Genomic DNA, 21,656 nt, shown 5'->3' with positions numbered 1-21,656 from the left:
TTAAGAATCAGCTTCTGGTTTCATTGATCTGTTCTGCTATTTTTTATTTTCTGTCATTTTTTTCTGCTGTAATCGTTACTGTCTCTGCTGCCTTTAGGCTTCATTTTCCATTCTTTTTCTAGCTTCTTTGGGTGTAGGATTAGATTGTTTGTGATTTTTTCTTGCTTCTTGAGATAGACCTGTATTGCTAGATACTTTCTTATGAGGACTGCTTTGGCTGCATTCCAGAGATTTTGGACCATTGTGTTTTCATTTTCATTTGTTTCCGTGTATTTTTTATTTCTTCTACTCATCTTTCTTTTTTAATATTTGAGTTCCCAGCATAATCTCCACTAGGTGGAGATTAAGCTAAGTGGAAACTAAGCTACTAAGTTCTCACATTCACTTAGCCAACGTGGCCTAAAAGAAGTAAGATTGCTCTTTAGAAAGAAATGGAAGTGTTCATTATAAATTGACAGACATCTGTTATGCCCTCACCTCCCAGTCTTGACTAGATCTATTAACTCTTAATATTAAATGGTCAGGTTTTATCTCTGTCTTACCATAACATCATTTCTTCCTTAATATTTATAAATGAAAGCATCTGTTTTCTAGGAAAATTTTTTATGAGAAAGTAAGAACTGAGCTAGTCCTGTTTTTAACAGTGCTTTATTAAATACAGCATCGTTTTGTACAATTATTTTTAAGATTTTATTTCTTTATTTGTCATAGAGAGAGCACGCAAGCAGGAGTGGCAAGCAGAGCAGGCAGAGGAAGAAGCAGGCTCCCTGCTGAGCAAGGAGCCTGATGCAGGACTTGGTCCCAGGACTCTGGGATCATGACCTGAGTGGAAGACAGGGGCTTAACTGACTGAGCCACGAAGGTGTCCCTGTAGAATTTTTTTTAAGTAAGCTCCATGCCCAACTAAGGGCTTGAACTCACAACCCTGAGATTGAGAGTCACATGCTCTACCAACTGAGCCAGCCAGGTGCCCATTTTGTACATTATTAAGATAAAAATTGTAGATGACCTCCTTGGTTTTCTTAAGCACATAACAACAGTATACAAACATGCTTTGAGATTTGTTGGAAATTTATATCAGCACTTCATCTTGTATATGCAGTGTTATTAATGTTGTGTTTGGTTTTTTTTTTTTTTTTTAAGTTCAAATTCCAGTTGTTCACTGTTGGTATATTTTGTATATTGACCTTGTATCCTCCAGCTTTGCTATAGTGTACTTGCTTATTAGTTCCAGGAGTATTTTTGCAGATGCTTTGGAATTTTCTATATAAACAATCATGTCATCTATGAATAAAGATAGTTTTATTTCTTTTCCAAACTTTTAAACCTTTTCTCTTTATTTTGTCCTCTCAAGTGATTTTACTAGTTTTAAAAACAGATAATGCAGAATTTCTTTCTTTTTTTTTCTAATTTTATTTTTAAGTAATCTCTGTACCCAATGTGGGGCTTGAACTTATAACCCCGAGATCAAGAGTCGTATGCTCTACCAACTGAGCCAGCCAGCCGCCCCTGTAGGATTTCTTAAAGCCTCATTTTCTCTCCTACATCTCATCATTGTTTGTCAGACACCTTTGTGAGTTTGTTAAGTAATTGGTTTCTTCCAGTTAGTTGATTGGATAGGTTTCTTCTTTGTTTTCAAGAAAATCATAGAGTAGAACAACAACTGATTTCTTATCAACTATATGTATATGTATATTCCTAGTAGGAAAAGATTCAACAATCTTAGTTTAGTCTCTTAGACCTCAATCTGAGTAAAAATAATAATATTTCTTTTTTAGTTTTTCTTAACTATATGGTTCAGTAATGTGTTACCTGTGTTCACTCTTCAGGAAACACAAGAAGCAAGGAAATCATTTAATAAGAAGGATGAAGAACATACATTGTCAGGAAGGGAAAAGAGATTGGCTGAGCAGGTATCCTCATACAATGTAAGTAAGAATAAAATATATAAGCTTTTCTTTTTTTCTTTTTTTAACAGAGTGGTCATAAGTTTCATTGTTTTTTAAATATTTATTTATTTATTTGAGAGAGAGCGAGCACACGTGAGTGGGGGGAGGGGTGGAGAGAGAGGGAGAGAGAGAATTCCAAGCAGACCCCATACTGAGCCCTGAGCCTGACTTGTGGATTGATCCCAAGACTCTGAGATCACAACATGAGCCAAAACCAAGAGTCAGACTGACTATGCCACCCAGCCGCCCCTAAGCTTTTATTATTTTTTTCTATCCTTCAATGTTCTTATATTTTTTCTCTTTCTTAGTTTTTCTTTCTTTTCTATGTCTTCCTTTTTAGCTTGGTCTTTTTCTGTACAACTGCCCTGAGAAATATTCCACCCTGTTGTGTTACATGTCTTTATATAAAATCCTATTTATAGGATTTTTTAATGTATTTGTATAATATTTTCAGTTTATATTTTACTTAAGTCATATGTTAGAAATTTAATTTGTAGAGATTAGAAACAGATGATCAGAAAGCAAGAGCCCCTGCCCTGCAGCCACTCCCCACCCCACCAGGGGGCCTGCACCGTCCAGCCATGGTCAGTCCCACCATGTTCTGTGACGTCACCCTGGACAGGGAGCCCTCAGGCCGCCTCACCTTGGAGCTGTTTCAGACCAGGTTCCAAACACAGCAGAGAACTTCCATGCTCTGAGCTCTGGGGAGAGAGGATTTGGTGATAAAGGTGCCAGCTTTCACAGGATCATTCTGGCACTTCTATGCCAGGCTGGGGACTTCCCACTCCGTACTGGCACTGGTGGCCTGTCCATCCAGGAAGAGAAATTCGCTGATGAGAATTTCATCCTGAAGCACACAGGTACCTGGCATCTTGTCCAAAGGCTGCATCCCACACAAAAGCTTGCCAGGTTTTCATTGGAACTGCCCACACGGGGTGGTTGGGCGGCAGGCAGTGGTCTCGGGTAAGGTGAGAGGGCAGGAATACTGTGCATGCCATGGGGCAGTTTGGGGCCAGAAACGGCAAGACTAGCAAGATCACTATTGCTGACTGTAGAAGCACCTAATAAATTTGACTTGTATTTTACCTCAGCTGACAGACCATTCCTTCCGTAGCACAGGACAGCAACCTCCACCCCCATCTGCTCGAAGTATCCGGTAATCTTTGTGCTCTTGCTGCAGTGCTAATGGATTCCGTATTTTCCTTGGCCCCCTTCCAAATCCAGCCGGATTGCAGAGTTAAGTTTATGATTATGGCATGAAAACTAAACAACAACAACAACAACAAAAGAAAGCAAGAGCCCTACTAACTCCTAGAGATCCTCAGTTCATATTTTAAATTATAAGCTGATTTGGAATATTCGATGTGAAGATTTAAATATGGAAGAAAAATGGTTTTTAAGATACAGTTCAGTCAAAAAAAAAAGATACAGTTCAGACTAAATTTATAAACTAAACAGTGTTCAGTTAACATTTTGTTATTTCATTATATTCTCTTACTTTAAAAACAAAACAAAAACTGGTGAGTGGTCCAGCTAAATGTAAATCACCAGGGGCACCTGGATGGCTCAGTGGGTTAAAAAAATTTTTTAAAATTTTTTAAAAATTTTTTAAAATTTTTAAAAAATTTTAAAAAAAATGTAAATCACCAGAACCTTTGGGCCCTACAGTGTTGAGGTGTCTAAGGAAAATTACCTCTGTTCCCAGCGTACTAGTTAATGAAAAGTTCCGCAAACATTAAAAATATAGTTAGCATGAGTAATTGGACCTGTGTAGACCAGTATACAAACAGTGAAGCATACATGAAACATTTTTTTGAAACTGACCAAAACTCAACCCACAATGGAGCATTTATGAAAACTGACCAGCTTAAGAGTCAAATCTCAATAAAACTAGAAAAATTACGGTCATTAAAACCATGTTCTCTGACCACAAGGAATTTAAGTTAAAATTTGGAATAATTTAAAAGCCTTGTACAATTTGAAATTAGAAATATTCAGAATTTAAATTTTGCATGAAGGACAACATGATAATGGAAGTTAGAAAATACGTAGACGTGAATAACACAGAAATACTACATATCAAAAATGTGGGCAGTGCACTATCAGGTGGTACTTAGAGGCAAAATTATAGCTCTAGTGAGTTCTGTTAGAAAAGACTAGCGAAAAATCAATGAGCTGGGCCTTTTTCCAAATAGGCATTTCCAGTAGTAAACATACATCTACCCCTGAACCCTATAGTTTCACCCTTGGGCATCTATCTACTTAAGGCAAATGAAAACCTATTCACACAAAGACTTGAATATGCTTTATTTTTAATGTCCTCAAAAAGACTTCTAGGGGCGCCTGGGTGGCTCAGTGGGTTAAAGCCTCTGCCTTCGGCTCAGGTCATGATCTCAGGGTCCTGGGATCGAGCCCCGCATCGGGCTCTCTGCTCAGCGGCGAGCCTGCTTCCTCCTCTCTCTCTGCCTGCCTCTCTGCCTACTTGTGATTTCTGTCTGTCAAATAAATAAATAAAATCTTTAAAAAAAAAAAAAAAAAGACTTCTAGAAGAAACTCTGGATTCCTGGTTAGCTCAGTCGGTTAAGCATCGGCCTTCAGCTCAAGTCATGATCCCAGGGTCCTGGGATCCAGTCCCACATCGGTCTCTCTACTCAGCAGGGAGCCTGCTTCTCCCTCTGCCTGCCTGCTCCCCCTGCTTGTGATTTCTCTATCTCACTTTCTGACAAATAAATAAAATCTTGAAAAAGAAACTCTACCTATGAAACTAATAATATACTATATGTTAATTAACTGAATTTAAACTAAAAATAAGATTTGCACATTGAAAAAAGACTTCTATAAGAATGTTCATAGAAGTTTTGTTCATATAAGCAACATTCTGTGGACAGCTCAGATGTTCATCAGTAAGAGAAAGAAAAACAATGCAGTGAAATACTACTCAGCAATAAAAAGAAACAAATTACAGATAGATGGAACAACTTGGATGAGTCTCGAAGTCATTACACTGAGTACGAGGAAGTATGTACAAGGAAGTACATACTGCACCATTCCATTTAAGTGATGCTCTACATTAAGCAGAATGAGTCTGTGGTTGAAAAAAAGCAGAATACTGGTTGTAGGAGTGGAGTGTGGACGTTGACTAGAAAGAGGCAAAGTGTTTTCAGTGATAGAAATGTTCCAGATTTTGATCGAGCCCCAAGCTGGGTTCTGTGCTGAGCATAGAGTCTGCTTAAGATTCTCTCTCTGCTCTTCCCCCCAGTCCCCCTCACATAACCTCTCTCTAAAATAAAATAAAATAAAATAAAATAAATTTTAAAAATATATGAAAAAGATTATAGTTATAATCTTATGCTGAAATTTTATTCACAAGATTTACTTTTCAAAATAGTAACAGTCTTAAGACCACCCTCTAACTCTTGGTTTGGATAAATCGAACATTCTTTTAAAGTATTACCATGAAGACAAAAACAAAAAACTAGCCTCTTAGCGTGAATTTTCAAAAGCAGCTAAAAAATGATCTCCTTCAAAATAAATTGCACTGGCTTTTAGAAATTGTTATAAAACACACATTTTGTTAAATGATTAAATTTGGCAAATCAGCAAATCGGTCAGTTAGCAAATTACTCTGTACATGAATGGTCCTCAGGGTGATTTTTAGTAAATTGACTGTTTCTGGTTGTTTTCATAATTTTTTTTTTTATAACTCCAGTATTGGTTTGGTCCTGGGGATCACAAGGTGCAAATTATGCTGAAACAGTGTCCCTGAAGCTGCAGACAAAACAGCTCATTTATCATAACGAATTTGAGCACTTGAATCTTTTGAATTGATTGTAGTAATCCAGTGGTTTAATGTAGTCCTCTCTTTACTGGTGTTTAATTTACTAATATAGGGCATTGGTAAATTGAAGCCCGCCATCTTTGTTCCTCTGTTTTTGTTTGATTTTGTTACCTTTTGTGCAGTTTCCCATTTTGTTTTGCCTTTTTTTTTTTTAAGAGAGGGATGGGGGAGCAGAGGGAGAGGAAGAGCGAGTTGACGCGGGGCTTGATCTCAAGACCCTGAGATTGTGACCTGAGCTGAAATCAAGAGTTGGACACTTAACCAACTGAGCCAGCCAGGCACCCCGTCCTTTTGTGCAGTTTTGATCATCGGTATCAATCCTGTTCTTCAAGTGGCTCGAGGTGAAATAGGGCCTCTATAGCATCATTCTTTCTCACATCGCCACACATCTCTTTCAAACCTTGTTCTCTGTTTTCTCCAGCACCTTCTTACATCTTCAGGCCTTCCCCCTGCCAGCTCTTGATAGCCTGTCTACCTTCAGCTTTACTACCCCACTAATGAAGTTTTTTTCTCATTCATGAGGAAGGGAGGGGAAAATGCAGAGAAATAATGCTAAAAGATTAAGGTTTTCTAGTATGGGTTTCTTACATTTGTCCATTTATATATATATAATACATTATAGTTCCTCATCCTACAATTAACCCTGCTCTTCATGTCCTTTGTCTTGCTTTCTCTCTCCTCTGATTTTTAAAAGCACGGGTTTCTAAGACTCAGAGTTGGCAATTTAGATTCACGAAATCTACCAGCGGGGCTCAGGAATCTGTATTTCTTTTCAGTCAGGAGTGGAGACCAGCAGTCTTCAGGTGTTTTTGCTTGGTATCCCCTAAAAGAAACCTTTATCCTTGACATCTAAAAATTTTTATTGTAAGTTTCAGTAATTACAAAAAATGTATAGTATAGGGTATTACTCTGTTCAGTGTTTCAGATGGAATCCAAGTGACATAGCAATTCAGGATCAGTTATTAGCCATTAAAAAATACACCCGAAAAAGCACTTTCTTAATATTTGACAGTTTTATTTCATCCCTTTTTCTCCTTGAATTCACAATTTTCTCTTCTGCCACAGAATTTTTTCATAATGGAAGTCTCTTACACTTGAAAATCTTTTATGATAATATTGAGAAGTGTCTCTCACTCTCCCTCTGCCCCTCCCCACCTCACATGCACACTCTAAAATAAACAAATCTTAAAAAAAAAAAAGTGGAAAACACTTGACTTGCAAATCAATTTGTTTCTAAAAGATTTTACAAAGATTTATGAAATGAGTGAGAGGGGTTAGGAAAATGGTAGTGGTAGTTCAAATAAATACTAAACTAACATAGTATCTTTTTTTTTTTAAGATTTTTTTTTTTTAATTGCCAGAAAGAGAGCACGGGGGAGAGAGAAAGCGAGAGTACAAGCAGGGGGAGCAGCAGGCAGAGGAAGAAACAGGCTCATTGCTGAGCAAAGAGCCTGATGTGGGACTTGATCCCAGGATCCTGGGATTGTAACCTGAGCCAAAGACAGACACTCAACTGACTGAGCCACCCAGGTGTCCCAACATAACATCTTTTGTACATTCTGCTAAAACCTACAGCTCCAGATTAAGCTTATTCAGTTGATGAGGAATAACTACCACATGATCTAATTGGCAAAGTCGGTTCTGGTTGCTAAATCAGCCAGTTAAGACTCACTTTCTGGAGCACCTGGGTGGCTCAGTGGGTTAAGCCTCTGCCTTCGGCTCAGGTCATGATCTCAGGGTCCTGGGATCGAGCCCCGCATTGGGCTCTCTGCTCAGCAGGGAGCCTGCTTCCCTCTCTCTCTCTGCCTGCCTCTCTGCCTGCCTCTCTGCCTACTTGTGATCTCTGTCTGTCAAATAAATAAATAAAATCTTTAAAAAAAAAAAGACTCACTTTCTGTCAGAAAATCTTATTTCACTTTTCCATTCAAATAGATGTGCTAATGATTATCCCAGTGACACTTCGGAATTCTGAAGCAGATGGGTGGGCATGATAGTTTGTCTCTTGGATGAAATAGGATGCTGCCATTTTCAGCGTTTCTTACCAGTGTTATGTTGCTTTCACTGTCTTTACTTCTTTGCTCTCAAACACATTCTTTAACAGGGTAGAGCCTGGAAGAGATGTCGTTGCTAAGCAAAAATTGCCCTTTCTTCCACTGCCCTTCTATTCAGTCCGTCTGAGCACAGAACATTCAAACAAAAACCAAAACACCAATTTCTGAGGAACACCACACACTTAAGAGAAATATGTTTAAGACACAGGACAGGGCGCCTCGGTGGCTCAGTTTGGTTAAGCATCTGACTTGATTTCCACTCAGGTCATGATCTCTGGGTTGTGAGATCAAGCCTCACTTCGGGCTCCCCAGTAAGTGGGGAGTCTACTTGAGATTCTCTCCCTCTGCTCAGGCTCGCTCTCTCGCTCTCTCTCTCTCAAGTAATCTTTTTTAGAAAAAAGATCCTCTCCTTCTGCCCCCACCAACTCCTACTCTCTAAATAAATAAAAGTCTTAAAAAACACACACACACAGAAGAACCAAAGCCTTCCTGGGTTTACAGTACCTCAGTTAGAGGAAGTATTTCACATTTTTTTGTTTGAAATCTTGGAGACTTGCTCTCCTGGGCAGTATTCTTACAGTAAGATTCTGAGAGCCCTCTCCTTTGTGAAGTGGCAAAGGGCTATAATAAAAGGGGAGAGATCAAGCTAGCAAGATGCATTATGGAGCAAGTCAATTTTAAGTGAGGGTACATGAAGTTGAGCATTGTGGGTAGATAACCTTAAAATTATCCATGTCTTTGTACCACACGAACCCCACTCTCTGTAGCCCACAGGCCCACATCTGCCCCCACTGAAACTAATGGCCTTTGCCCAGACCTCATAGGTATATTTGAAACCGTGAGCATCTGTCCCAACTAAGAAGAAAGAGAATGAGCAATGTAAGAGAAAGAACAGAAAACTGAAAGGAACAAAAATCTCTTAGCTTATGGAATATGCCAGTATATCCTGAACGGGCCTTGAATTTTGTCACTCCTGTGCCATTATTTTTTGGGTTTGCCCTTGTTTCTGCATTGGCCCAGCCACACCCTTTGCTTCCTGTGCACCTGTTCAGGCGGCAGACCAGCGCATCCATGACTCTTTACCCAGGCTCCTCAGTGACGACGTAATTGCTCTTCCCTCCTCACCCATGCTCTTGGCTTGGACTCTAATTATGACACACCACACATGGTTATTTCAAAATGTATTTCTTCTCTGTCTTGCTTTTTTTTTTTATTACTATTATGTAATGGTAGTTAGTAGATATCTTCATTATGGTTGAATTGAATTTGCCTCCGCTACATATTTTCTTCATGGATCCTGTCTTGGATTTGGCAAAACCTGACGGGTCTGTAAGAAGCCCTCCTTAATTTCATCATTACTGCTTAATCATTTTGCTTCATGATCCTATTCTGTCCACAATCTAGACAAAGATTTTCATTTCTACTCTCTTGCTCTCCCCCAGGAATCAAAAAGATCAGAATCTCTTATGGACATTCATCATAAAAAATTGAAGAATAAAGCTGCTGAAGAAAAAAATAAGCCCCAAGAAAGAATACCATTTGACCGTGATAAAGATCTCAAGGCTAATCGGTTTGATGAAGCTCAGAAAAAAGCTCTGATAAAGAAATCTAGAGAACTAAACACCAGATTTTCACATGGCAAAGGCAGTATGTTTTTATAAGTAAGTATGGGAGGTCTATTTTCAAACTGATAAATTTGAACTTTTCTCAGTACTCTGTTATCCGGAAATAGTTGTGTGTAAAATCTATTTCCTTTTATAATAAAGTAGATTATAAACATGAAAATCTTTTTTGATAAGTTGAACATGATTTTTTGAATATTCAGCCCTGTGGGATAAAAAATGTAGTTTACTGGAAAAGTAGCTTTGTCTTCAGGCATTGCTATTAAAGACACTAAAGTTTATAAGAAATGGCCAAAGAATGAGTGATTTGAAGCTTGGTTAAATATGCATGCTTTTTTAAAGAACGAAGAAAGGAGAGGTATTTATAATCTCTGTGTTAAACAAGATCACAGTTAGAAAACATTCTTTGCTTTGAAAGCTTCTCTATAAGTTAAGCTTAAGTTCAGAATCATCATATCCTTCATCCACAGCCCAGTCTGACAAGAGTTCGCAAAGGTGAGTAAGGAATTCTGTAAAAGCTGAGGTTGCTTCTTAAAATCTTGAGCATTTTTAATTGTATGAAACCTGTATCGATATTAAAACATGGCTTTGAAAGAAAATACAGGGGTGCCTGGCTGGCTCAGTCAGTGGAGCATGTGACTCTTATTCGCAAGATTGTGAGTTCGAGCCTCACGTTGGCGTGTAGAGATTACTTAAAAATAAAATCTAAAAAAATACATGAAAATACTGTTAAAGTTAGAAATATTTTCCAACTTACTGAACTTTCTTATTCTTCAGGGGGATTTCCCTGTGCAGTGAAGAAAAGTTGAAGAATACGCTTTTGTCTGTCTGTCACCTTTATCCCTTTGTTTTGAGTTTCTTGAGATTAGAGATGACTTCAGTCTTAAAAACCATACAAAACTTACCTTGTGTGTATATCCTGTAACTTCTATGGAAACCTAGTCAGTATTTCTTATGTGGAATAGAATTTTATGTGTCTTTGGCTTCTGAGGATGTCTGGGCTTTTCTTCAAATAATTATTTTGAGGCTCTCCCATCCATTCCCTAATTTTTGTGGTGTCTCACAAGTATCCTGTAAGATCTTAGTCAGGACTATCCACCAAATCCCCACCAAAGCTCAGACCTCCTCATCAAATGTTACTCGCCTGCCCTTGGAGTAAATGTGCCGGGTCCTTGCAGTAAATCCATGAATTTGAAATTGTTTGGGTTTTCCCTGTAAACCATGAATACACATTTACAAATAGAGGGCTCAGAGGTTTCATCTGTTTTGTTCACATTTGCTTGTTTGGGCAATCAGGGCTTTTATTTGTTTGGGCTTTTTGTTTTTCTATTTTGGTTGGTTGGATTTTTTTGTTTGTTTGTTTGTTTTTATGTATTTATTTGACAGAGAGAAAGATTACAAGTAGACAGAGAGGCCGGCAGAGAGAAGGGAGAAGCAGGCCCCCTGCTGAGCAGAGAGCCCGACGACGACGTGGGGCTAGATCCCAGGACCCTGAGATCATGACCTGAGCCGAAGACAGAGGCATAACCCACTGAACCACCCAGGCGCCCCGGTTGGTTGGTTTTTAAGTCAGGAAGAAGGGCCTCTGCATTATCTCATGTGCTAAGGAAAAACTATATTGATTTTTGCAATATTAATAAGTATTTCTGGGGGAGGCAATCTGAGGGACAAAATACGCCATTAAGCATTAGTGGTGTGAAGTCTAAGACTTGGTCTCCATGGTCTCAGCCAAAGCTTTCTAATTAAGTCTTTAAATTTTACTTTGCGATGATCTTACTTTACCCTTTTATATTTAACAGATTTAAACTAATTTATTGGAGACTGATCTTTTTTATCAGTCATGAGTAGTCTCTTAAAAAAATCAAGTTCCTAATCCCTGAATACAAAAATATAAATGGACACGCTAATCATAACCACCCTAATGAGAGTATGTAAGTTTGTAATGCTTGAGGTACTATCTCTCGGGATGTTAAATAGAATATTCTAAATGGTTAAATCCTAAATTCAAATTCTCTAAGTTATGTTTTCTTACAGAGCCATTCTAATTGTTCACTAGTTCTGTGGTCTAGTCTTGATAAAGCATGAGGGGTTTTATTTTTTGTTTTCTATGGGGAAAAAAACACAAAATGAGAGACGAGGTGGGAAGTGTGAGGTTTCAGTGGAAAAACATTCTGATCCCTTGTTCATGTAGGCTTCATGACAATTGAGTGACCTCTTCAGATTATGGCACAAATTATTCTTTGCTTTTATGATATCAGCCTAAACAGTAGCCTACTCAAGGAGTGTAGCTACTAAAACGATGAATTATTCTCCCAAGCAAACCGAGAAAGCCTCTTGTCTCAGAACTTGAACAGAACTTGAACAGAACTACCATTTGCCTAAGATGTCATTTTTAGTAAGTAATATTTTCTGAACCCAAAACTTTGTGTAAAAGCATCCATTGCTCTTCTTTAATTTCATTACAATTTTTCGCCAATGAAAGGAAGAAATGTTTTCTAGTTTCTCATCCTTGTATGAATTCCTAACATATATTTTTGGGAAACTTGGTATTTTTTAAAGTAAAAATGTCACCTTTGGTTGCTTATTTTTCTTTGTTTTCTTCATTTTAAGGAGATAGGATATTTCTGTATCACCTATTTACTGTTTTTTCCCCTCACCTTGAAGCATCTTTGTCCTCAGCAAAAGGGAGAAAACCTCTTCTTTCAGCCTAAGGCTTTCCACGAGTTACCACCTTATTGCTTCTTGCCCCCAGGGCAGTTTTAATCAAATGTCAGGCCAGAGGCCCCTCCCCCACAGGGACTACGCCCAATCTAACAGCATTGATAACAGAACAGAGTTGCTGTTTACACAGAATGGAAGGGTGCTCATGTCAGCCCCTCCCCTCTTCCAAAGTGGTGAAAAGCCTACTTAAATCAAGTCTCCATCCTTCTGACAGAAAATTGGCATTGCTGACATCTTCTAATAAGAACTTTTTAATTTCCTATACTTCTTGACTAAGTTTTCTAGAACTGCGACCTCCTTTGAAACTTCAAAATGAAGAATAAAAAAGAGCAACACTCAGTTCAAAGGGTGAAGCAGATACTTTAACTTTCTTTTCCGTTGAAGGTGACATCTAAGTTCATTGTAACTGAAATTACATTTTTGTCCACCTCTGTAAATCGTCATCTCAGATTGAGTTACTTCCACAAGTAACCACATTACTGATAAATAAGTGGTGACTTTAGCAAGTGAGAGAATTGGGAATGGGGACAGAAGGTAAGACATGATGGCTTCACCCATTCATTATCAGATAAATTAAAGCCTTTTTATATTGGGCAAAATATTGTAAATTAAGCCCTGCTCTTAAAAAAAAAAAAGCCATGGTCTTACTAAAAGTTTTTAATCGTCTTCGGATATAACAACCATTTGACATTTAATTTATCTCTTAAACTTTTAGTAGTTCTCTGACTTAATGACTTATTTAAAAGTGAGGTTGAGAGGGACGCCTGGGTGTGGCTCAGCCGGTTGAGGGTCTCCCTTCGGCTTGGGTCATGGTCCCAGGGTCCTGGGATCAAGCCCCGAATCAGGCTCCCTGCTCAGTGGGAGGCCTGCTTCTCCCTCTCCTACTCCCCCTGCTTGTGTTCCCTCTCTCACTCTCTCTCTGTCAAGTAAATAAATAAAATCTTTTTTTAAAAAAGTGAGTTTGAGATTGACATGGTACTGAAACTTATATGCTCCAGAATAGATTAGTAATTATTCTATAAATGATTTGGTCCCCAAACATGATGGCACTTTTTATTCTTATATAGGGTGGATAATGTTAATATTATTACTCAAACGTATGATCATGGGAGATGAATTGTTAAACTGTCTACAAGAGTTCTGTCATGTCTCTTTTGTACTTCTTCCATGCTAATGATAAGCATTGTCAGAAAAAGCAATTCTCTGTTGAGTTACGTAGCTCAAAGGAAGAATTAACGTGGGGGGAAAGTGGTTAGAAATAGTGCCTGTGTAACATCAGTGCCAGCTCTTCTCTTTCATGATACTAATTTATTTTACTTTGGCTTTTGATGCCATCATGAGATTTAAGTCTGCAGTTACAGAAGTCATGCATTTCCTATTATAGGAGAGGGTTGGTTTTTTTTTTTTTTTTTTGCAGCTTAAAAAATTGTTCAACTGTGACTCTAGTTTGTAAAATACTATAAAGAGCTATACACTGCCCCTTTGAATCTTTTCATTTTGAACTCTACAGGAAAAGACTTTTTAGAAGAGAATTCCTGGTGTATAATTTTTTACATATAAATAAAGTTTCATCTCTATCTGAGAAGTTGTGGACTTTTATTTTTGTTCTCTTTTAATATAATTAACTTGTCTGAAGCCAGCAATACTAGCAAAAAAAAAAAAATTCCACAAAAATATATTCTGGCCAATCAGATCATTTTAGGAAGAAACCTCACTTGCCACGTTTTCATTATCCCAATCTAACTACAAATAGTAACTGTTTCTTTAGACATGCAAGACAAATTAGAAATGCTCTTAAGAGCATCATGACCTAAGAGGGGCTCGAGCTGGCTTATAACCAAGATTCCATTGTTCTATGTATCATAAGGCTTTAGAACAGTTGGTGGGTGTTTTCAGGGGTGTTTGATGATCACCTTTTTTTTTTTTTCCTTTCTCTACTTCCCAGATTCTTTCAGAAAGCATGTGTTCTTTTTTAATTTGGGGTGGGGGAGGTTAATCCCCCCCCTTTTTATAACATCCTGATTTTTTATTATATAGGGTTAATTGAGAACAAGAAACTTTTCAGGTAAAATGGTAAAGCAAGTCTTTCTGAAGAGACGTCATTTAAGCTGAAACCTAAAAATGAAAAAGACGCTAGCAGTATGAGCAGTACTGACCACATATGCAAAGGCCTTGAAGCATTAGTTGGGAAGTGTTCGAAGAAGTGTACTAGTGTAGGCGGTATATAAGAAATATGGGGGCTCAAGGTTGGTCCCTGCTACTGATGCTAGGAACCCTATACAAGGGCATCTGACCCAGTTTTAGAAGGTGAAAGGAAGCCTCCCAGAGGCGAGTATGCTTTAGCCAAGTCATAAACCTCACAGAGGAGTTAGCCAGATGGGTCCTAATACCAAAGATCTACCCTCCTGGCTATGTCTGAATTTCCCAACCATGTCTGAATTCACCCTTTAGGCCCAGTGCTCTGAAGACAGCATGTACTCATGTCCTCAGCAGAAAATTAACACATTGAAATTCTGCCCATACATGTCACCAAAACTAATTATTTTAAGTAGAGCTGGAGTCGTTTTTCTATTTTTTCAAAATTTGTCATGAATGATTGTTCATTTCCTCCTCATGGGCCTAATTATTAAGGATTATGTACATTATTTTTAAGAGGTAAACAGCACTAAATGAATGCAACAGATACCAATTGAGTAATTAATCATTAGAATTACAGGACGTGGAAGAATATTTTCATTCATTTTTTTCTTAATTTGTGATCCTTGGACCACCTGAGGAGATTGATAAATGAAGGTTCCTGAGGAGATTGATAAATACAGGTTCCTGGGCCAACCCCTCTTGAATGGAAATGTTTGAGGTTAGAGTCAGGTAATCTCTGTTTTTAACAATTTCCCAGGTCATTCTTTGTAAACTCAGGTTTGAGAATCACTGCACTACTTATCTACATAATCATTTTATGTTGCATAGCTACAATCACAGGTACCAGCAATAACTTGCATTATGAAGAGTGGATTGTCATTTCTATTGACTAAATCAATGCCTAAAAGGCTTTATTCTTCAGACATTTTTCCCAGCCTGCTACCTTGGGGCTCAAAATTCTACTGTCAGTGATAATTTGGTTTCATTAGAATGCCTTCTCTCAGGCTACCTTTTTTTTTTTTTTTTAATTTAAATTTATTTGACAGAGATCACAAGTAGGCAGAGAGGCAGGCAGAGAGAGAGGAGAAAGCAGGCTCCCTGCTAAGCAGAGAGCCCGATGCGGGCTCGATCCCAGGACCCTGGGATCATGACCTCCTGGGATCATGATCTGAGCCGAAGGCAGAGGCTTTAACCCACTGAGCCACCCAGGCGCCCCTTAGGCTACTTTTTAAATGGAAGAATCTTAGGACGCCTGGGTGGCTCAGTTTGTTAAGCGTCTGCCTTCAGCTCAGGTCATAATCCTGGGGCCCTGGGATTGAGTTCCACATCTGGCTCCTTGCTTAGTGGGAGCAAGTCTGCTGTTCCCCCTGCTTGTTCTCTTTCTGGCAAAAAAAATAAAATAAAATGGAGGAGTCTTTAGGAATAGTTAGGTTATAAGATTCTTGTATCTGGCTGTTGGGGCCCATGAGATCACTGAATACCCTGGCAGTGAGGAACACTGAAAGGGCCAGGGGCCCGCCCAATGGATGCTAGTGACAAACTCCAGAGGTAGTCTCTGCCTTACAATTTTTCCTTAGCAAAATTCATCAGTGTTACGGAAGTGCTTTGAGGTCATAGATAACCGTGCCTTGACAGCTAATTATCTTAACTAAAGAACTTTGAAAGCAAGTGGGTTTACTTTTAGATACCATTTTCTGCATTTGCTAACAAATGAAAGATGACAGTAGATTTTAAAAATGGCAAAAAGAAACAAAGGGGCATGATTGTGTTACGGCTGAAAAATTTCAAGGACCTATGCTAGAATATTAAAAAGAACTGCAAAACTCATTTCAAGTCTCTGATAACCACCCTTCTACTGTCCAAAGGATGGAATAATGTTGGCCAGACAGGCCATTTGAAAAGGTATCAAGTCCTAAAGTTTTCTCTTCATACAGTCAATGCTCTGAGATGAAAACAGATGTGCTCCTTCTATCACCGGGCACAGAGACCTCACTAACATGGGGGAGTTAGCTACACTAAACTAATTAAGAACACAAACATTGGAAATGGCAGCCTGGAATGGAATTTGAGCTTTGCTACTAGCTGTGTAGACTAATTTCCCTAACCTATTTCAGCCAAATTTGTCTTAAAATGAGACCGGTAATACCTCACAGGCTGCTATGAGGATTATAGAAATGACAGATGTAAACAATTAGCACAAAATCCAACAATCAATGATGGTTATCGTTGTAGACCCTGGATGATAAACCCTCACGGACTTTCGTAGACCTACCCATTCCTTCCTTATAATCTCAGAGTAGTCCTATATTCATCAGGACTCTTGGCAGCAAGGGAAAGAAATCTAACTCAAACTGACTTCAGCAATTAAAAAAAAAAGATAATTTATCTTTTATAATGTAATGTAATGAAAAGTCTAGAATGTAGCCCTGGTTTCAGGTACAACTGGATCTGAAGGCCCAAATTATGCCAATAGGATTCTGTCCCTGTCCCTCAGCCTGCTTTCCTTTGTGTGGACTTGATGGTTGCATGGGCTTCCTAGTTGGTGACAACCGTGGATAGCAGCACCTTTAAAGCAACAGCCTACCAGCTTTGCAACCCAATGAAAAGAAAGCTTCTTCCTATTAAATCCAGTCAAAGCCCAAGGACTAATGCTAATTGACTCCAAGGACAAGCTTTGGTCATTTGTTCATCCCTGAATCAATCACGGTCAGAGACAGCACCCGGTTACCCAGGCTGGCTCACACCCGCTTCCTGTGGAGCTAAATCCTACCCAACCACACAGACTTCAATGTTGGGAGGGTAGTTCCATCAAAGAAAATAAAAGTGCTATATCTGGAAACAAAGTAACACATGCTACAAACGCAAAAACAGCTGATGCTTGGGTTAGCCCCCATCTCAGTTTTCATTCCTACCCATATTCCAATGAGAATACCAGTCTTCTGGGGTGCCTGGGTGGCTCAGTCAGTTGAGCATTTGCCTTCGGCTCGGGTCATGTACCCGGGGGTCCTGGGATCAAGCCCCGCATTGGGCTCCCTGCTCATCATGAAGCCTGGTTCTCCCCCTCCCACTCCCCCTGCTTGTGTTCCCTCTCTCACTGTCTCTCTCTGTCAAATAAATAAATAAAATCTTAAAATAATAATAATAATAATACCAGTATTCTGTTTTCCAAAATAGGATACCACCCAACTGCCTGTCAGTTCTCCCCAGGTTATCAGTATTACTACCTGGGCATGTGACTCTCCCATTAGATATCTTCTGGTCCAGGTCTCGGGGTGATGAGTCTGTGTGTGGGGAGGAAGCATGCATAACTGAAATGCTTTACAGATACCTGAGCCAGGTAAGGTTCCACCCAGTAAGATAGTCCTTGTCTCCTGCTTCTTGGCTTCCATCAGACCTTCTGACATCAAGAAGCACACTGAGCACAACGTAGATGAGAAATGAAGTCATCACAGTGTATCCACCACATTCTGCTGCAACATACAAATCACAGTACAATCTGCTGCAATGTATGAATCACAGGACAATTCAGAATGATTTATTTAGCCTTTCTTTTTACAAATGAGACAAGAAAAAGGAAAGGGAAATGACAAATTGTGGAAAATTGCCACCTTCAACCCAATCAATAGCAAGGAAGCTTGCCTGACCTTGCCAATTAATCATGTATCTTGGATAGAAGGTATTTAATGTCTGAGCCAGCTTTTGAGAGGGGAGAACCAAAGTGGGGATCACAAACCCCCACATAAAACTCGGTGGCAGCAAGAAGGGAGATAGGAGAGTCTCAAATTCTCTCCTGAGCACCTGGAGGCCTAGATCTGGAGAAGTGCCAAGGGCAGTAGGCGCATGGTAGCCCTCAAAAGCCATGTCCACCCAGAGAATCACAATGTGACTTGTTTGGAGTAAGGGTCTTTGAAGATGTAATTAAACTCAGGATGAAATCATCCTGGATTGAGGGTGGGTCTTACATCTAATGACTGGTATCTTTATTAGAGAAAGTTCTATTTGCCACAAGCCAAGGAACTTTACAAGCCACCAGAAGCTGGAAGAGGGAAGGAACGATTCTCCCCTGGAGACTTCAGAGGAAGCGTGGTCCAGCCGGCACCTTGATTTCGGGCTTGTGGACTCCACAGCTATGAAAAATAAGTTCTGTTGTTTTAAGTTGCCAAGTTGTGGCAGGTTTTTCAGCAGAACTCAGAAACTAATGACCAAATGGGAACTGAATTCACCTTTGCTTTTTCAAGCCCAAGATGGTGGCCTCATGTTAGCAACTTCTAACATGGCCATAGTGTTGACCGAGGGCACTGATGGGCCCCTGGATTCACCAGGCACTCTGCTGGTTTCTAGTCTCTGTGCCAGAACGTTTCCCTGAAGGAAACTGGAGGTATGTTTACCTAAAGAAGGGAATATATTCTAGGCAGGTGAAAACGTGAAAACAAATCAGTCAGTGAAAAGCCTGACAGGGATTAATGAGAAATGGATTTTTTTTTTTTAAGATTTTATTTATTTATCTGACACAGAGATCACAAGTAGGCAGAGTCAGGCAGAGAGAGAGGGGGAAGCAGGCTCCCCACTAAGCAGAGAGCCCGATGTGGGGCTCGATCTCAGGACCCTGGGATCATGACCTGAGCCGAAGGCAGCGGCTTAATCCACTGAGCCACTCAGGCGCCCCAAGAAATGGATTTTTTTTAAGTGTTGTCAAGTGGAAGTAGTTCTTTAATAAATATTTGGTTTCGATTAGCAATCAGATAAGTTGCCATAGTGCCGCTGGCCTCCTATGCATTGCAATTACATAATTTGTGAATGTTATGTTTCTAAAGATAATAAGATGGGGGTCTGGGGGACTCATGGGTGGCTCAGTCAATTAGCATCTACCTTCTGCTCAGGTCATGATCCCAGGTCCTGGCGTTGAGCCTGACGTTGGGCTCCCTGCTCAACGGGGACCCTGCTGCTCCCTCTACCCCTCACCCTGCTCATGCTCTCTCTCTCTCAAATAAATAAAATCTAAAAAATATAATAATAATAAGGTGGGGTTTTTTTTCTTACATAGGTAACTATTTTTAAATGAGCTTTGTTTGTACTTCCTCCCCAGGAATTGCACTTCAATGTGGGCAGTAATCACATTAATTTAGGCATTAATATAAATTATTAGAGTATGAGCTTTGAATTCTTAAGTTGTAATGCAGAAAAGGGTTCAGAATTCATTTAGACCAACGCACTGTGTAGCTATAGCCAAAATAATAAAAATAATTAGAATTATACGCATCTCTTTAAAGCTAATAGGTTATTACATCAGAGAGAAAAGGAATACGAGGAATAAAAAGTGGTGCTACATTTGGACAAAACTATGGTGTGTCTTCCTAGAAAACTGTTTCTTGTTCTAATTTCTATACCTCAAGAAAAGACATAATGGGGAGGGATCCCCTAGGTGGCTCAGTCAGTTAAGTGTCTGCCTTCAGCTCTGGTCATGATCTCAGCATCCTGGGATCAAGCCCCACATTGGGCTCCTTGCTCAATGGGGAGACTGCTTTTCCCTCTGTTTGCTGCCCCCCCCCCCGCTTCTGCACACACTCTCTTTCTGACAAATAAATAAAATCTTAAAAAATAAATAAATATTTTTAAAATGAAACCATAAAAGTACTGGAAGAAAATGTGAAAAAACTTAATTTCATAATCTCAGAATGGGCAAGGACTGCCATAGGATAACGTAACTTCTAGAAGTCCTAAAATAAAATGTTGATGAACTGGATGACATTAAAGAAAAATTGAAAGCTTCAAAAGACAAATGAATATTTGCAACTCATGTCACAGACAAAAGTGTAATTTCCTTAGCATTTGAATAACTGATAAAAGTCGATAAGAAATTCAACAACAAAGCTGTTGTTGGTGGTTCAGCTGGTTAAGCGTCTGACTCTTGACCTTAACTCAGTTCTTGATCTCAGGTTTGTGAGTTCAAGCCTTGCATTGGGTTCTATGCTGGGTGTGGAGCCTACTTAAAAAAAAAAAAAAAAAAAATCAACAACAAAAAAATCAACAAGCCAACAGATAAATAGGCAAAGAGTATGAGCCCAATTCATAAAAGAAAAATAGTATAAGATTAAATATATGAAGAAAATTCAATCTTGCTCATAAAGACAAGAAAGTTAAAACTACAATAAGAAATCACTTTTCAGTTAATAGGTCAGGAAAAGTAAAAAATGTTAAAACACTTTGTTGGCAAGGGTGGCAGGAAATGTGTTCTTCACATTGTTGGAAGGACTATAAACTGTTGTGGCCTTTTTGGCGATTTGTGAATATTCATAAAAATCACATAGAACAGTAATTCCACTGTTAGAAATTTAGCCTACACGTATACTCACAGAAGTATAAAAGGACGCATCATTTCAAATTGTGCATTGTTTGCAATAGTAAGACATAAATGCCCATCACAGGGGGACTGGCTTTAAAGAAATTGCAACACCGCTTTATTAAAAGAATGAGTCAGTTGTGTACATCCTGATATGGAACCATCTTCAAGGTAGATTAAGTGAAGGGGTGCCTGGGTGGTTCAGTCGGTTAAGCTTCCAAGTCTTGATTTTGGCTCAGGTCATGACTTCAGTCGAGAGATTGAGCCCTGGATTGAGCCCACCCCAACTCTGTGAAGCCCCACGCTCAGTGGGGTGTCTGCATCTGTCCCTCTCCCTCTGTCCCTCTCCCTGTGCATGTGCGTGCATGCACCTGCTCCCTTTCTTCAATCAATCAATCTTTTTTTAAAAAAATCCTCTGCTCCGTGGACATCTCCACTTGATGCTCCAAACCCATGAACAAATAGAATCCATTATTTGCTTTAAATTGAAATATGCCTGTAGAAGCCAAGACTATCTCTGGGAGAACACACAAGAGGCCGGGAGGCGTGGCTGCTATGCTCTTCTGACCTCTCCTGGATTCCCCCTTTCTGTGAACAGGTACCACCGTCCACGACGGCACCCAATGCAGAGCGCGGGAGTCATTCCTGAACGTAAGTCACAAACGCAGCGCCATCGTAACAATCTTTGTACCGCACACGTTTGATTACGTTACCCCCTACTCAATGTCTTCCAATGACTCCGTAGCCCTCAGAGTGCAGGGCCATCTCTTCTGACTCGCTCACAAAACCTTGCCCGCTGCACCTGGGGGTGGCGCCCCCTCCCAGCCTCTGTGTGCCCCTTGGCTCACGCATGCACCCCACCTTCTGCCCGGGGAACAACCTGGTCCTTCCACGAGGTCCCACCACCTCTGCTTCAGGGTGCCCGTTAGTGTCAGCCAGCGGGGCTGTGTTGGATTCAGTCTGCTCCAGACACCTTCTTCCCAGGTGTTGCCACCA

General features: G+C 39.6%; 1 protein-coding gene across 3 annotated transcripts in view; it reads left to right on the top strand.

The window, feature by feature from the left end:
* The window catches only part of GPALPP1 (GPALPP motifs containing 1), a 40,409-nt gene extending 26,652 nt beyond the window's left edge, over positions 1-13,757 (top strand). Inside the window, exons 7-10 of one of the 3 annotated variants that reach the window (XR_007126195.1) lie at positions 1,830-1,928; positions 9,281-9,499; positions 10,238-10,798; positions 11,005-13,757. Coding sequence is in view for 2 of the 3 variants with exons in the window: in XM_047723498.1 (XP_047579454.1) it covers positions 1,830-1,928; positions 9,281-9,499 (318 nt within the window). In the remaining variant the exon portion in view is untranslated. Of the gene's footprint in view, positions 1-1,829; positions 1,929-9,280; positions 9,624-10,237; positions 10,807-11,004 lie in introns of those variants that run through there. The other 2 variants (XM_047723498.1, XM_047723497.1) reach the window with 2 other exon arrangements.
* The last annotated feature ends 7,899 nt before the right edge of the window (positions 13,758-21,656 follow it).

This window comes from Lutra lutra, chromosome 3 (genome assembly GCF_902655055.1).
Source record: "Lutra lutra chromosome 3, mLutLut1.2, whole genome shotgun sequence".
NCBI classification, from domain to species: domain Eukaryota; kingdom Metazoa; phylum Chordata; class Mammalia; order Carnivora; family Mustelidae; genus Lutra; species Lutra lutra.
The sequence above is the reverse complement of the archived record's forward strand: the minus strand, read 5'-3'. Positions and strand labels throughout refer to the sequence as shown.